Source organism: Micromys minutus (genome assembly GCF_963924665.1).
Source record: "Micromys minutus genome assembly, chromosome: 9".
NCBI lineage: Eukaryota > Metazoa > Chordata > Mammalia > Rodentia > Muridae > Micromys > Micromys minutus.
The window spans coordinates 53,138,555-53,154,070 of NC_137978.1; the positions used below are offsets into that span (position 1 = coordinate 53,138,555).

The 15,516-nt window shown below is 54.0% G+C and overlaps 1 protein-coding gene across 2 annotated transcripts in view; it reads right to left on the bottom strand.

The window, feature by feature from the left end:
* Window positions 1-11,368, bottom strand: part of PAX7 (paired box 7) — a gene marked incomplete at both ends in the record, with an annotated part of 93,285 nt that extends 81,917 nt beyond the window's left edge. The window contains 4 exons of one of the 2 annotated variants that reach the window (XM_080921330.1): window positions 7,035-7,163; window positions 7,960-8,089; window positions 8,609-8,844; window positions 11,284-11,368. In XM_080921330.1, the coding sequence (XP_080777456.1) occupies window positions 7,035-7,163; window positions 7,960-8,089; window positions 8,609-8,844; window positions 11,284-11,368 (580 nt within the window). Of the gene's footprint in view, window positions 1-7,034; window positions 7,170-7,959; window positions 8,090-8,608; window positions 8,845-11,283 lie in introns of both variants that reach the window. The other variant, XM_080921329.1, reaches the window with a different exon arrangement.
* Window positions 11,369-15,516: the final 4,148 nt, after the last annotated feature.

A 15,516-nucleotide genomic window follows, 5' to 3' on the forward strand; every position in this document is an offset into this window, starting at 1 on the left:
TACTGGTGTCACCCAACGCCGAGCATCAAAAGCACTGCGACCCGCCGCCCGGCCCCGCTTGCTCTGCAGCCCGCCGCGACCGCGGTCCGGGGCAGCCTCTCGGCGACTGCGTCCCTTTGTCTTTTCCCCCTGCTGCCCGGCGCCCCCCTCTCCTCTTGGCGCTGCTTAGCGTCCCCACACGCCACTCCCCGTCTTCTCTCCTGCAAGCTTCTCCGCGATCGCTCCCTTTCTGCAGACGCTCTCCGACTTTCTCACCCCTTGTCTTTGGCTCCGGGTCCCCACCGCCCCTCTCCACCGCTGCCTGACTCAGATTTAGAACTAGCGCGCTTCCAAGGCTTGGTAACTGAGCCAGGGAGCTGACCCTTAGCCCTCGTGCGCGCTAATGGCAGCAGCCCTGGGCGTCCAGAGACCTGCGGGCGGCCTCCTGGTCCCTGAAAATCCACGGGAGTCCAACTCAGCTCCTGCACCAAAGGACTAGACAATATGCTCTGGGGTGCTTAGAAACAGAAATTGGGGCTCGTACAATTTCCCCTCACCCCTCCCGAGGGTGCTGGGGTCTGCCGGACGCGGTTCCTCTCCTCTCGGGCTTAAGTTGTTGACCCGGCCTTCACATCTCCCCACATCCCCTCGTTTGGCCCCCACCTCCCCTTTGCCCTCGACCCCTTCTCTTCCTCCTGAAGTCCCCTCCCCTTCTCATGTTGAGGTTCCCCCTCCCCTAAGCTCTTTCCCCCTTGGAATCTCGGTTCCGCCCCTCCCCAGCCCCACTTTGTTTGAAGTTATGGAGAGATCTAGCTACAAATGGAGCAGCTTCCCCTTTAGGTCGCCGTTCTGCCTTGATTAGATTTGGGAAGGCGAGTTTCCTCCCTCCCCCGGCCTGACCCCAGTGGGGCCAATCCCAACCGAGCGGGTCAGAAAGTGCTGACCCGATTTCCACCCCCTCCCCATGGTCAGCGGGAGTTAGGGGTAGGGAAAAAGAGAGGGAGGGCCTAGGGTAACAGAAACTTAGGGGGCATCCCCATCTTCCAATCACCCAAGGTCCCCAACTGGGTTTCCTAATTACCCCATTAGTGGAGTGGGAGGGGATGCGGCTATTTTTCAGGAATTCCCGGAATGCACCCCCCCTCCAAGTCAGGCCTTCGAGGCCCCAGAGAGAACCTTCCTTTTGGGGTTTCCAAGTAAAAGTACTCTTCTCCAGCTGTTTTGAGGCTGTTAGTTTACGGGGCTTTTCTTTTTCTTTTTTTTTCTTTTTTTTTTTAAATCCTTAGATACCCTAACTGGGGCTGTGGACAGAGAGGTCACCTTAACTTTCTTGATGGCCATAGACTAACCGCAAGCCTCAATTTTACAAAGAGTATCGTTTGCTGAGCCCTCTCTGTGCCTTATGTAATGTTGACACGCAAGGTAATGTGTAACAACTGTTTTCAGAAAGGAAAAAAAAAAAAGGCTTCTTAATAAAAAGTAAAAGTCTCAAAAAGCACCTCGTTGCCTGGTGGCTACTGTTATGTGTGTGCTTTAAAAACCCTTCCATGTAAATTCCACTCAAAAATTTGGAAAGCCTTTCAAGGGGAGGGGTGGCGGGTGGGGGGAGGTTAATCCGGGTTTAACGCTACTGCGTTGCAGACTCAGGACCAGGGTTGGCCCGATTGCCTTATCGCCTCCCAACATTTGAGATGCCCATATTTTACCCAGCCAAATAGCTTGGAGAGCAGAGCAGACGTCTGCCGTGGTCGCGCCTCAGGAAAATGTGTTATTAATATCTAAATAACTTCCCAATACTGTCTGGTAAATCTCCCTTCACCGTTCCAAATGATGAATTCGTTTGAAGTCTTTCCCCTAGCCTCATCTTTTCAATGTGTGTGTGTGTGTGTGTGTGTGTGTGTGTGTGTGTGTGTGTGTGTGTGTGTGTGTCTCCCTCTCTCTCTTCTCCCTTCTTCTTAGCCAGGCTTATTTCAAACTGGTAAATATCTAATTCCTTTAACTGCCGCTCTGTGCACGCGAATCTTTTAGGTACAGGCGCCTTGAAACGGCCGCCGCGCGGCGGGTGCGTGCCCGGAGGTGAACACGGAACGCGCGCGTTCTCTCAGCGGGGGACCCCACTTGCTAGACTCCAGCAACTTCTGTACGCCTGGGCCTCTCCCTTGAACGCCCCCCCCGGGGGGCCCGGCTCCTGTATCCCCAGCATCTCGGCGGCATCTCCAGCACCCAGGCGCCCGCGGCCCGCATCGGCCCGGCACGTCTTCCGCGCTCTGCACTCGCTGATTCTCTCGCTTATAAAGTTTGTTTTTCGGAATGTCTTCTATTAGATTACTCTCCTTCATCGCCCCTCCCCAGCCTTATCTCTTTCTGTCTCTTCTCTCCTGGCCCGTCACACCAGATTTAGGCACTCGTTTATCTGGAGCGCCGTTTGCAGACTTTATTTACCCCGGGATGCGGGGCTGCGAGTGTGCGAGCGCGTGTTCGCCTTTGTAACAGCTATCGCCTTATTGTGGAGCCACTTAGTCTCAGCTCCCTCCTCCTCACTCTTGTCTTGGGTTCAGGAGGACTGGGGGGCGGGAGGGAGGGAGTCTTGTCAGCTCAGTGTGGGCTCACCCCCTCGCTAGGAGCTCCCTCCCTCCCGGACCTTCCGCGTCCCATCCCCCACTGGACCGTAGGGGCCTCCCAGGCCCCCCTCCTACGCTAGCTCCGTTCCTTCCACGTCCAAAGCTGAGCGCTGCCTAAAGCCGAGGAATTGCCTGACACCCCCTATCTTCCTCGGAGCCCCCATTATGCGAAGCTGATCCTCCTCTGAACAGACTCAAATCCCGCCTGGACTGTGTTTGATTAGATTGCCAACCCGGGGTAATCCTTTGATTTGGTGGAGTGTCAATTACCTTTCTCTAAACACACATTTACAGAGGAGGGAAGTTGTAGGTTTAAATCGATGCAGATCTCCTCCCGATAAAACGACGGTCTTGGTACTCTCTCGGGCCAGCCCTCTTCTCCAAGGTCCCCCCCAGGTCTCTTCTTACCTAACACCCCCCCAAGACATTGACCCTTCCAGGTGTGAAGTCTCCGGGGATGGGGGAAAAACACTAAGGAAAAGTGCGGGCTGTGAGGAGCCCTGCCCCCCTTCCCCTATTCATTCGCTCCCCCGGAGCCTAATTAAATTTGGCAGGTCCTTGTACACACAATCAAAACAGCTTCCTCCGGTGCGGCAAACGACCGAAAACCGCATTAGCAGCCATTGCCGCTGCCAAATTAAATTGTTTCCCACCTCCTTTTACAAGTGTCTAAAACCGACACTTCGGGCTCCCCCCTCCAACTCCTTCTGATCCTTCCCCGTTGGTATTCCACTCCACACCTGTAAGTTTACCTTTCTTCAAATAAATTAAGGGGAAAATGCAAAGAAAACAAACCTACAGCCTGAGATGCATAGCTCCGTGGGGGAGAGCGCTTGCTTAGCCTGTGTCAGACTCTGGTTCAATCCTCTCTAAGGAAAAATTAAGTCCTAGCCCCACGCTTTTCTTCTCCGTAGGCCCCCCCATGGCCTTTCGCACCCCTGAGCTCTGGTTTCCCACTGGACTCTGACACCCACACGTATTTCTGGCCACACAGGAAAACAACTTCTTATCCCCCTGGTAACTTTTTGCGTGTTTCATTTTAATTATAACCCCACTGGGCTTTGTACCTAGGGACCAACCAGTCCCATGTCTGATGTGTTCAGCTGGGGCTTCAGCTTGAGCGTAGTCAGATGCCCGAGGTTTTGGCTGTGGGTTGTGTGCTGTTACACCTATTGTTACTATAAATCTCTCCATCCTGCCCATCTCTGCGACTACAGAGCTACAGAGACTGGCCCAAATTTTCCTTATACTACAGAGAGCGACCCAAGCTTTCCTTGCATGCCCTTATCAATTTCTAGGGGGAAATCCCTCTGCTTTGTCTGTTCAGATCTATACCAGGCCAGCTCTACCCACCCCCTGACTCTTGGGGAGAGGGTTGAAGAAGAGAGGGCCTAACCTACAAAGGGTGCAAACTGTCCCCTTTCCGTCTCCAGGTTAGCTGAGCTTGGCCACAGCCCCTATAGGCAGTAGTTCTGAGAATTCTCACAAGCAACAATCCTAATAACTCAGTCTTAACTAGGATAAGAGGGAAAGAGGAAGGGGAGAGAAAAAAAAAAAGCCCACAGTCTCATGAATATCAGCCCAAGGGAAGCAGGAGTGAGCCGTTCAGAGATGAAAGTGCGGAGAAATAAAAGCTCAATTTAATCTGCTTTAAAACCCTTCAACTTAACGTTTGTGCTTCAAACTCTGAGAGTGAAGACTGATTGCGGATAAATAGTTTCTTACCATGCCTGGAAGCTATTACACCCCTCTCCAACACGGCTTCCCATTCAGCTGCTTCAGTTTTCATTACCAGCTCTAATAAGTCTTAACATTATTAAATGCCAAGCGGACGATAGGAAGAAACGGACCCAGGGAGGGATCTCTCTTTAGTGCTTAAAGAGGAGCGCTCTTAAACCCCTCTTTGGTGGCTCCCCGCCATGAGAAGGGCGACCCTGGGAGAAAGCATTTGTCAAAAAAGCAAGAAGGCAAAACAAAGTTGTGAGTGTGTACCCCTCCCCTTGCTTGACGCATGGTGGGGGGAGGGAGGTGGGCATCTGAGCAGGCTCTGGACTCAACCCTGGGTGAGGGGCTGGATGGGGCTTTTCAGCTTTAATTCGACTGTGAAACTGACGACTAGGGTCAGAGAGAGAGAGAGAGAGAGAGAGAGAGAGAGAGAGAGACAGAGACAGAGACAGAGACAGAGACAGAGACAGAGAGACAGGCAGAGAGAGATACACAGAGAGAGACAGACACACACACACACACACACACACACACACACAGGGGGGGGGGTCCTCACATGCCTGCCAACCCACAGGCCAGGGTTCATGCTGGACACCAAATCTGCCCACAATCAAACCCTTTTCCTATTTGCACAGCCACTGCCCCTACACAATTGCCTATGCTCAAGCTGCAAATTCCGGATCCAAAGGTCCCCAGCCACCTGAGAGATGCGGGAGCTCAGGAGGCCATCACAGTGCCCCAGAGAATCGTACATACCCCAACAGCGACGGGAGCCCTGGGGATCTGTCAGGACACCAGCTGCCCCAGCAAACCACTTCATCCTTCCAGCTCTGTACATCCAACACCTGTGTTCTCAGCCGGCCTCATCTGGACAGGCCGGACCCAGTCTCTAAAACCCTGGAGACTTGGAGCGTCCTGGGTTTCTGGCAGGGAAAACCTCTTTCCAGCGAAGACGCTGGTTCACTTGTTTTGTGAGGCCTCTGAATTCTCTAAAGCAGAGGGATCTCCTAAGACTCAATCTTCTTTCTGTCTCTTTCCCGTTCCCTTCTTTTTCTCAGAGGCCACTGACCTCTTGCGTGTTTCATCACACACTGAATTAAACATATCCCCCTACCTGCACACAACACAAGCAGTCTCTAAACAAACTCAAAATACCCCCCCCCCCGCTGCTTCCTGGGGGTAACTCTTAGAGGTGTTTGGTGTGTAACATGAACCTTAGAAAGATTGTTCCAATTCAGGATCCACCAGCAATACTGATTTTTTTTTTTAAAGACTAATTTGTCTTTCTGATAAACTGAGATAAACCCCAGGTTTCCAGGAAAGAGTCCCAGGGCTCTAGGGAGAATGGTCAAGGCATCCGCCAGAGGCTACCTCCTGGAGCAGAGCTGATGCCCCTTTGGCAGGCCTGGCACAGTGGGTCACCAGCTCAAGATTGCTTCCCCCCCCCAGATTTGTCCCCAAAGGGACAGCAGCCCTTCTAGGTACTATCAACAGCCTACCACTACCCCCTCCCCAATCCTTTAGGCTGAACTGGGCTGGTGGGGGCTAGGTCTCCATCTCTGGGTGTTGTCTTTATAAGTGGGATTTTGTCTGTGAAGTTCATCTTCAAGGTTGGGAGACACTCCAGAGAACCAGGGAGAGACCAAGACGGGAGCTGCTGAGAAGGGACTCTGCAGAAACCTCTGGACAAATTCTCCGACGACAACGGGTTTTTAGTAAACGTCCCACACTTTCCCCAAAGATACTTGTCTTTCTGATTCATTTGTCTCCCTGGCATGTGCGTTTCAGGCGCCCTCTTTTCAGTCTTTGTGACTCTGAAACCTTCATCTCCATCCCACCTCGCTTACGACCCCACTTTTATACAGACAAGAAAACTTCCGCGGGAGGGGTGACGAAGGAAAACTTCCCTATTCAGAAACAGAGACACATCCGGGTTCTCAAGCCGGGATGCAGACACTTGAAAGATAAACTTCAGCCCTAACGGCTCCAGAGAGAAAGGCGAGCACTGAGTCCGCGCAGGGAAGCGAGCCTCGTTAAGGTTGGGCAGAAGATGGTGGGTAAATCCCCCGACTCTTGGCATCTGGGAACTTGGCCTCCAGTCGTCCCCCCCCCCATCCCCGACACACAGTGCTTGCCAAGAGGAAAGCACCCGTGTGTCCCCAGTCCTCCCTGGCCATGCGGGACTGAGAGGCAGCCCGCACGGCTCGGGCTAATTTTTATTGATTGCAGCGGTCAGTCAGCTGTCAGGCGGGGTTTCAAGGGACCATTTAGAAAGCGTGTGCGGGGCTGGTTAACAAATTCATTTAGGGAGCCCCGGGCGGGCTCCTCCTTTCTCGCCCTCCTCCCTATCTCCCGAACGCTTGCCCAAGTTTTCTATAAATAATTGATCAACACCAAAATGCCTGCTCTAGAGGGTTCACAGGCTGTGGACCCAAGCACGCGCGGGGGGGGGGGGGAGAGGGGTGACAGCTGAGGCGCAGGATTGTGCTACCCCGCAGCCGCGCTCTCAGGACTTGTGGTGGTGAGGAGGAATAGACCCGCGCACCCTAACGCTTTCAAAACCTAGGCCGCCGGCGATCTGCGACTTTTTTTTTTGTTCCCCCCAATCCCGGACCGTCCCAGCTGTGGCAGAGGTTAATCCGTACAAGTTCTCACCAGAAGCGTGGGAAAACGTGGTCTCCGGCGCCACGGGCCACGGTAGGTTCTTACCTTTGTCGCCCAGGATGCCGTCGATGCTGTGTTTGGCTTTCTTCTCACCGTCTTCTTCCTTCTTGTCTCCTTCTTCATCGTCCTCTTTCTTCCCGAACTTGATTCTGAGCACTCGGCTAATCGAACTCACTAAACCTCAGAAATTAAAGGCAAGAGAGAGAGTATAAGTTGCGAGGCGGGGGTGGGGGATGGGGAAGTGGGAGGCAGAAGTCAGACAACCGCCATTCTTAGCTCCCTGTTACACGACACTTTAGGCTTGCATTTACTCCAGCAACGGCTTAAGAAATCTTGGTCACTCCTGGAGCACGTGTGTCCAGGTAAGCCTGCAGAGACATCCACCGAGTGCTTCTCAGTAGGCATCCTTGAACGCTCCCTAGGTGCCCGACCCTTCCCTGTGTCCTACAAGCGCTCACAACATGCCTACTGCCCTAGCTCGCCCGATCCTTGCTGCACCCAGTCAGGTGTGTCCTGGCCCTGCTTGTGTGCAAAAACTACTCAACAGTCAGACACAAACCCGGCAGCTATCCCCTCTCACCACGGCGTGGTCTGAAGACTGAGATTCAGAATGCAGGGGGATGGGAGGCCAGGTACACTAGCTCTTCCGGGGCAGGTCTTTCTTGAGATCACTTCGCCCAAAGCTCAAGGGGACCCCCACCTTCAAGGTTAACTTTCTTTCAATCACTCCCCACACACCCCAACCTCCCTTCCCTTCTCTTTTCCACCTCTGTTTCTTCTTCTGAACATCTTTTCCAACTTTCTGTTTCCCCTCCATCCTTCTGGCTTTTGGTTTGCTGTTAAGCTGTATCCCGCCCCCCATCCAGATACCCATCACCCACTCACCCCCTCTGTCCAACCCCAGGCCTACACTCTGAGTCTCCGCTGAGGCTCCCGGCCAGTACTGCCACGGGCTCAGCTACCTTCTCACCTGAGGGCACCGTGCTGCGGTCACAGTGGCCGTCCTTTAGGAGTCGGTCCCGGATTTCCCAGCTGAACATCCCGGGGTTTTCCCTCTTATATTCCTCAATCTTTTTCTCTACATCAGGAGTCGCCACCTGCTTCAGAGGTGGAGGTGGGAGAGCGGGAGCGGAGAGGTGGGATTGGGGGAAAAGGAAATAGTTTTAGTATCAACCTTCCAAAGCTTCCTGCCAGGCTGATCATTCCCTTCCTCCTAAGATGGCCTTTGGGTTTTCAAGGTTCCTAGGATGGCATCAGTGGGGGTGGTGATAAGAAATAAAATAAAATAAAATCCGTAACCTCGTGGTGCTTCCCCTCACCACCTCAGGCAACACCAAAGGGAGATTTCTTCTGGCTACGGTGGGGATTGGGGTTGAGGGCAGATGTAGGGACATTCCAGCGAGGCTTCAAAGTCTTGGACAATCTAGAGCTCAGCTAACCCATTCTTCGAAATTTCAAATAATGGGGCAGTGTCCAAGTGCTAAGGAAAAGCTTCTGTGAGCTTTTCCACGGTAAGCCTCCAGACACCCAGGACTTGGGATAGCAAGAGAGAGAAGTGACAACCAAGGTCCGAGTCCTAGAGAAGGCCTGCTCCCAGCCTTAGAGGTAAAGACACTCACTCTGGGCTTGCTGCCACCGATAGCCCCGGGCCGGATGGACCCAGTCTCTTGGTACCGGCAGAGAATCTTGGAGACACAGCCGTGGGAAACCCGGAGCTGACGGGAGATGACGCAGGGCCGGATGCCATGGTGGGCCATTTCCACTATCTTGTGACGGATGTGGTTCGGCAAGGGTCGCCCGTTGATGAAGACCCCACCAAGCTGATTGACCCGGCCTTGGCCAAGAGGGGTGGACACTGGGAAGGGAGGGAAGATAGTGCGTGAGAACAGAACGGAATACAGTTAGTGTGGGGGGAGGGGGACCCAAGACTCTTAACAGCTGATCTCGGGGGTCTTCGTGAAGGCTCCCACAGGGAGAACAAGTCCTGGCTTCGGGGACCTTGTCTTGTCTGTCCCCCCAAAGTCTCTCTACACTGCTGGAAATGAAGATACATCTTTGTGTGACCTGAATGCCAGAAGGGACAGAGCTGAGCCCGGTAGAGAATAGAGATCCTAAGATCAGCTGCAAATGGTTCTGGGACCCTAGCTTGGGGTCACAGGCCCGTTGCCTTTGGAAGAGTCTGACAGCCAGGAACATTTAGTGCCCCAGGTCAGTCTCACACCTTTGGTCATCAGGACTCAACTACTCAGTTAGTTAAGTGGCTACCTGACTCCTAACGTGCATAGCTCTGGCTTGAACACCCAGGAGTGTGGCAGCAGAGTCTACACAGCTTAAGGATTTGGTGACAGAACGCTGTCTGTGAAGCGTCCGTCCGGGAGCACAAACCATCCCCTAGCATATTTGCTTTGCTCTTAAACACCCTAAACTGCTCATTTCGTTTGGGGACAAATTGAGGGCACACTCCACAATGACCACAAGCTCCAACACACCCCAACTTGGTCTCAGAAATGCAAGAATTGTCCCAGCAGTCTTTGCTGCAATGAAGATGGGTCACTGTGTGTGTGTGTGTGTGTGTGTGTGTGTGTGTGTGTGTGTGTGTGTGTGTGTACCAGGAAGATAGGCATACCTGGTGTTTTCTGGGGAAGGAAGAACTTAGGCAGGCCTTAATGCAAAGTCTACACAATTTTCTACAGAAGGTTGGGGGGATACCCGCTGCACTAATCCAGCCTCGATCCCCCCAATTTAGGGACTCGCGGCTGCAGAGATCTGGAAGATTACAACGATTTCACAGCGGCCCAAGCGGAGGAAGCAGACGGAATAATTGGAAAGTAGGAGGGTAGAAGAGGCTCGGTCTGCTGAGCTGTTCTCACCACCCCCTCCTTACTTTCCCGCTCTCCCCCTCACCAATTTTTCTTTGTAAAACTAGGTATCTGAAGCCACTCTCAGATTTAATCAGAAATCGTGCGTCGCCGAGCCAGAGTCACTCGGTCTCCGTGGCGGGATACGCCATTAGCGCTGGAGAGCTCTCGAACGCCCAACTTTATATTCAAGAGCCTCTTTAGCGACCGGCACTCGGCTCTCCTCAGTATTCTGCGTCATGTTGGGCAAATATTGTCCTAATCCTTCGCGCGTCCTCAGCCGCCTGTTTTGCTTGCATTCGTTCCAGGGGAGGACTCCGGCAAATCCCCGGCTGCCGCGCTCTCCCGCCTGCGTGGCCGCTCGCGCACACTTGATCACGCAGCCCGCTCTCCTCGCCTCTGTCTAATTCGGGGACCCGGCGGCTTCTCGCTGCCCGAGGGGGTGGGCTCCCTCCCTAGATCGCTGGCTGCCAGACCTCCCCTTCTCGCCTTCTCTCCCCATCCTCCCTCACCCACAAATGGGGCCCACACAATGGCAAGAGAGGCGTCTAAAAAATAAAACTGGCACGCTCTTTCTAACAGCTCCTGTGACACCCTGGGCTGTAGGACGGGAGGAAGCTAGAGGACCATCCCGTGACTGGCTGAAAGTCTTGCGTCGGTTTAAATGGAAAAGGGAGGGGGCGCGCAAAGGGGCCCTTTCTCCTCTCCCGGCCGATCGCTGCGGGCTGGTCCCCTCTGGTCCCTGAGTGGCTAGAGAATTTGGCTGAATGTGTTTCAACACCCAAAACGGTCTCCTGGATTGGACATTGCTGTACCGTCTCTCGGTCTCAAATTTCTCTCCCGGGACATTTGCAGACTTTAGAAAGACGGAGTGAAAAGTTGTGTTTTGAATTTGTTTTTGTTTTTGCAGGGAAATGTGGCACCATATATTGTTTTCAATTAGTTTGTCCGGGCGGGGGGTTGGGGGGGACAAGCCAGTTAGTAAGTTGCTTTGGAGGAAGCGGACAATCTGGTAGGGTAGGAACAGAGTATCGCTTGTTAGTATTTCGAAATAAAAGGGGTTGGGACCCCCATCCTGACTTTGAGGGACCGATTCAAAATTAGGGAAGAAAGCCGGCGGCGCTGCGCAGAGACCGGGAACTCCGCGGTGTCAGAGAATAGTGGGAATTTACCGGAGCGCAAAACGGACCAGATGCGAACTCCCCGGGGAGTCGCATCCTGCGGCGAAAGGCCGGCAGCCGGTGACCCACGGAGCGCGGGCCGGGGGTCAGCGGAGTCCACGCAGAAACTGACAAGTGTCCGCTCTAGAAACTTCCCCGGTCGCACGGGGATACTCGGACCCAGCAGAGCCCTGGAAGCCCCGTTGCTCACTCCCATGGAGGGTGCCACCTCAGAGGCCTTCGGAGACCCTGTGAAGGCCTCCTGCGAGCTCTTACCTTCCAGGGGGAAGCCGGTGCGCGGGTAGTTCTGCCCCGGGCCGGGTCTCATCATCCTGGGGACCGCGCCGGGCAGCGCCGCCATTCCTGCGCACGCCGGAGACGAATCCAGAGTCGGCTGGATAAACCTCTTGGCGTCTCTTCCTTTCACCCCTGCTGCGATCCTCCTCTTCTCTTCTTCCCTCCCCCCCCCCAACTAGCCTCTTCCCCCTCCCTTCTGCACACCCCCCCACCCGGCTGCAGACGCGCCCCTTTCAGAAGCTGGGCGGGGGGGGGGTGAGCTGGGGGCGGGGGGAGTGGAAGGTGGCGACAAGGAAGTTCAAACAAACAAACACGGCAACCCCAAGTCCGCCTCCACCCGCCAGGCTCGGCCAGAAGTTAAGCCAAATGACACTGGCAGCCTTGGGCCGAGCAGGCCGGGCTCCCCGTCCCCAGCTACGCCTCGCGGGCCACCGGCTCCCGCGCTCCTGGCGGAAGTTCCTGAGCCCAGAGGCTGCGGAGTGGATTTCTTAGGGTCTTTATTTATATATTTATTCTCTGGCTCGGACTCCCTCCTCCTTTCTTTCTATCCCTCCTCTCCACGCCTCTCTCTCTCTCTCTCTCTCTCTCTCTCTCTCTCTCTCTCTCTCTCTCTCTCTCTCTCTCTCTCTCTCTCTCTCTCTCTCTCTCTCTCTCTCTCTCTCTCTCTCTCTCTCTCTGTTCGCCCTCACACCCTGTCCCCGGAGGACTGGAGCGGGGAACGCGCGCCTGCTCGGGTTTCGGACTGGAGGGGAGGCGACCCGAGCGACCGGGTTGGGGAGCAGAAGAGGAAAAGCGAGGGGGCGCGGGCGATCAGCTGGGTAAGTTGTGCAAAAGTGTTGCACCGCAGGGGAGGGAAGGGGAGGGAGCGGACTGCAGCCAGAGAGATCTGATAGGTTCGGACTTTTCTTTTATTCATGAGGAAGAAAGGGGGCCAGTTCAAGTGGGAGAGGGGACCGATAACGAAAAGAAGTCACCAACGAATATTTTTCCCCCTTCCTTTCTAATCTCCAACCCGACCTCATTTTTTTTTCCTTTTTCTTTTCTTTTCCCCAGGGGGCGGCGGGGGAGGGAGATAATTTGAAACTCTGAGTCTAGGGATGGCGTGGGTTGGAGGTGTCCAGAGAGAGGGAGGGGTAACTTCTTTTAAGTTGTCCAGAGATGAACCGGCCTGTCTGTGCTTCCCAGCCAGGGTCCTCAGGACTTCTCTCAGCTGTCTGCCCGCTGTGTAAGGAAGCGGTCGTGGGCTGGGCGCTTCTCTGTGCTCTCCGGCTATCTCCGGCCTCCTGGACTACGGTCCACCACGCGTGTCCCTTCTCTTTTTGGCTCACTAGCTCTGAACTTTCCTTGACAACGACTCCCTCCCTGGGCGAAACAGAGAAGGGTGACAAAAACCAGAAGAATTTTGACTTCTCTGGTACCTGTCAGGGCTTTACCGCTCGGGTCTCGCCTGGCCTCCAGCAGCTCGGAGGAACGCAGCAACACAGCAACGCAGCATCTGAATCTGTCAAACCCCTGGAACAACCTCCCTTTCTTTCCAGCACCTCCTCCAGTTCCTAGGCCACCACCTAGGACCCCTTTCTAGTGGGTGTCCTGGGGACTATATCAGCAAGGTTGAAGATCTGGGAGTCAGATGGCGGATGGGTGGGAGACAGAGGGTAGAGCTTGTTATCCAACTCAACTCCTCCACTGGATGGGGTGGTGATGTCCCAATTAGATGGTCTAGTGTGTGTGTGGTGTGTGTGTGTGTGTGTGTGTGTGTGTGTGTGTGTGTGTGTGTTTGGTCAGATGGTCAGATATCCCACAATTCTCCGTTCTTTGGAGACAGAGTAACCAGCGGTGTCTGTCTCAGGACATAGATCCCTGAGGGTGAAAAGCCTTCCCAGCAGGGTAGATGCCACCATTACAGATCTTTTGTGTTCCCGTCACACATCCCCATCACTCCAGGAAAAGGCCTCTCTGGTCCAGCCCTGGAGGTAAAATACAATAAAATACAATCCTCAAGCTTACTCCCCTGCCCATCCTTCTCCCGGTGGTAGAAGGGGTCAGTCTGGTCTTGGCCCGGGGGTCCTCTCTGCTGGCTGGCCTCACTGTATCCTCTCCCTCCCCCTCCTCCTCACCTGTGACCTTTGCCCCTCTCAGCACGCTACTGACCCTTTCTTCTAGCCGGGAGAGGCTCTTCAGACTTCTTTGGGGAGGGGGTGCTTCCGGGGATGGAAGCCCTGTGGAAATGCTTGTTAAGTCAATGCTTGGAGAATTGAATTGGGAGAGGGGACAGGCTAAGTAGACTTAGGCTCTGTGCCCTGAGCCATGGGTACCTTCACCAGCCAGGTGGCGAGACAGACAGAGTTTTGGCTTATAGGTTGTCCATGGGGTGAAGGAGTAAATTCCTGGGGAGCCTAGCCTACTTTGACTCCAGTGGTAGATATCCATTTTTTAAATACAAACATGTATATGTCCGTATGTCTTTCTATGAACATAACAATACACACATTTAATATGTTGTTCTTCAGGCTTCCATCTGTCTGTCCATCTTCTACCTTCCCTCCTCACACGTCAGCATGGCAGATTTTTTAGGTGCCTTCCTTTGGATAGCGGTGTGGTCTCAGTAGCTTCTTTCACTGACATCTTTGGTTTTTTTTTTTTTTTTTTTTTTTGTGTGTGCAGGTGGGGGTCTGTGTATGCCTGTCTTGGGTCAATCTTAGGTAAATTAAATGTGGGTTCCGCAGTGGGGGTGTGCATGCGTGATGCTGTTAGCATAGTTGGAAGGAAAGGTTGAGAAGGAGTCCCATCTATAATTTGGCTGAATCCCCTTCTGGAAGGGTCTGGCACTTAGACTATCAGGGCCCGTTTCTCTGTACCAACCCTGTAACTGGTGTAGTTGGGGTGCTGGTAACCAGTGCAGGGTGGGTGCTGCTGGAACCCTCAGACCTGTGGTTGGTGGGTGGCCATCTCATCCTTGAGGTGATCTTCAGCTCCCCATACTCTTGGGAGGAAGACACGGAGGCAGTGGCTCACTACCTAGGCCCTGCTGGGCTGCTGGAGATCCCTGGAGCCCAGGCAGGGCAGACACCAGAGGGGAGGAAGCGGGCTTGTCTGTCAGAATGAGCGTGGCCATTCTCGTCTGTTGGAGAGCAATTTCACAAATGATTTTTGCAACAATTAAGAAGTGTGGCGGGGTGAAATGGCGATTTCACATCCAGCAGGGGAAAGGGGGGTTCACCTGGGGATGGGTGGCTGCAGCTGGGGTGGGAGGGAAACTCTCCTGCTTGGACAGTCCCCTGGCCAGCCCCCCTATCCCACTGTACCCTTTCCCAAGTCATCAATCAACTCCCAAGGTCTCCAGTGTCTCAGAGGCTCACAGCACTCCAGCTCCAGCTGTGACTCCAACCAGCACTTGCCCTGCTCAGCTCTCTCTCTCTCTCTCTCTCTCTCCTCTCTCTCTCTCTCTCTCTCTCTCTCTCCTCTTTCCCCTACACACTTTTTCTGTTCTCTACCATCTGTCTCCTCTCTCCTCCAGGCTGCTTTGTGCTTAGGGTCCTTCTCTCTTCCTCCTTGCTTCTCTGACTCCTCCCCAGCGGGTTTCCTCTACCCAACTCCTCCGTGGTCTGGTCCTCCCGCCTCCCCATCTCCATGGTTTCCAGAAGTATGACTGGCCTCCACTGCTCTGTGCGCTGGAACTCAGGCCAGAATCCTTTGGTCCAGATGGGGCTGGACCTTGGGGGAGAGGACTCTTCTTCCCCATTTCTCCCCCTTCCCTTTCCTCCTCCCTCCTTTCTTCCTTCTCTCCTCCCCCTTCCTCCTCCTCTCCCTTTCCTCTCCCACATTTTCTTATTCTCATTTCTTATTCCTCTTTCTCTTTATTCCTACCTTCTTTCTTCCCTCCTCCTCCCCATCTCCTGCCTCTCTCCTCTCCCCCATTCTTTCTTTCCCTCTTTCTTTCCCTTCTCCTTCCATTCCTCTCCATCATCTACCCCTTTTTTGGTCTCACCATATAGGGCATCCCCCTGTCCACCCAACTACTTCTGTTCCAGCACTGTCCTTTCTCCTAAGCCTACCTCTCCCAGCCTCAACCGGAATCTTTGCCCTGACCCTCTCTCTCTTAAAGGGTTGTAGCAACACCAACAGTCTTCCTTTCAAGTTTCTAACAGACCCCTCCACAGTGAATTAAGCAGGGGAAAAAGAAATGGGGAGGGGGACACTGGCATTCTGGAG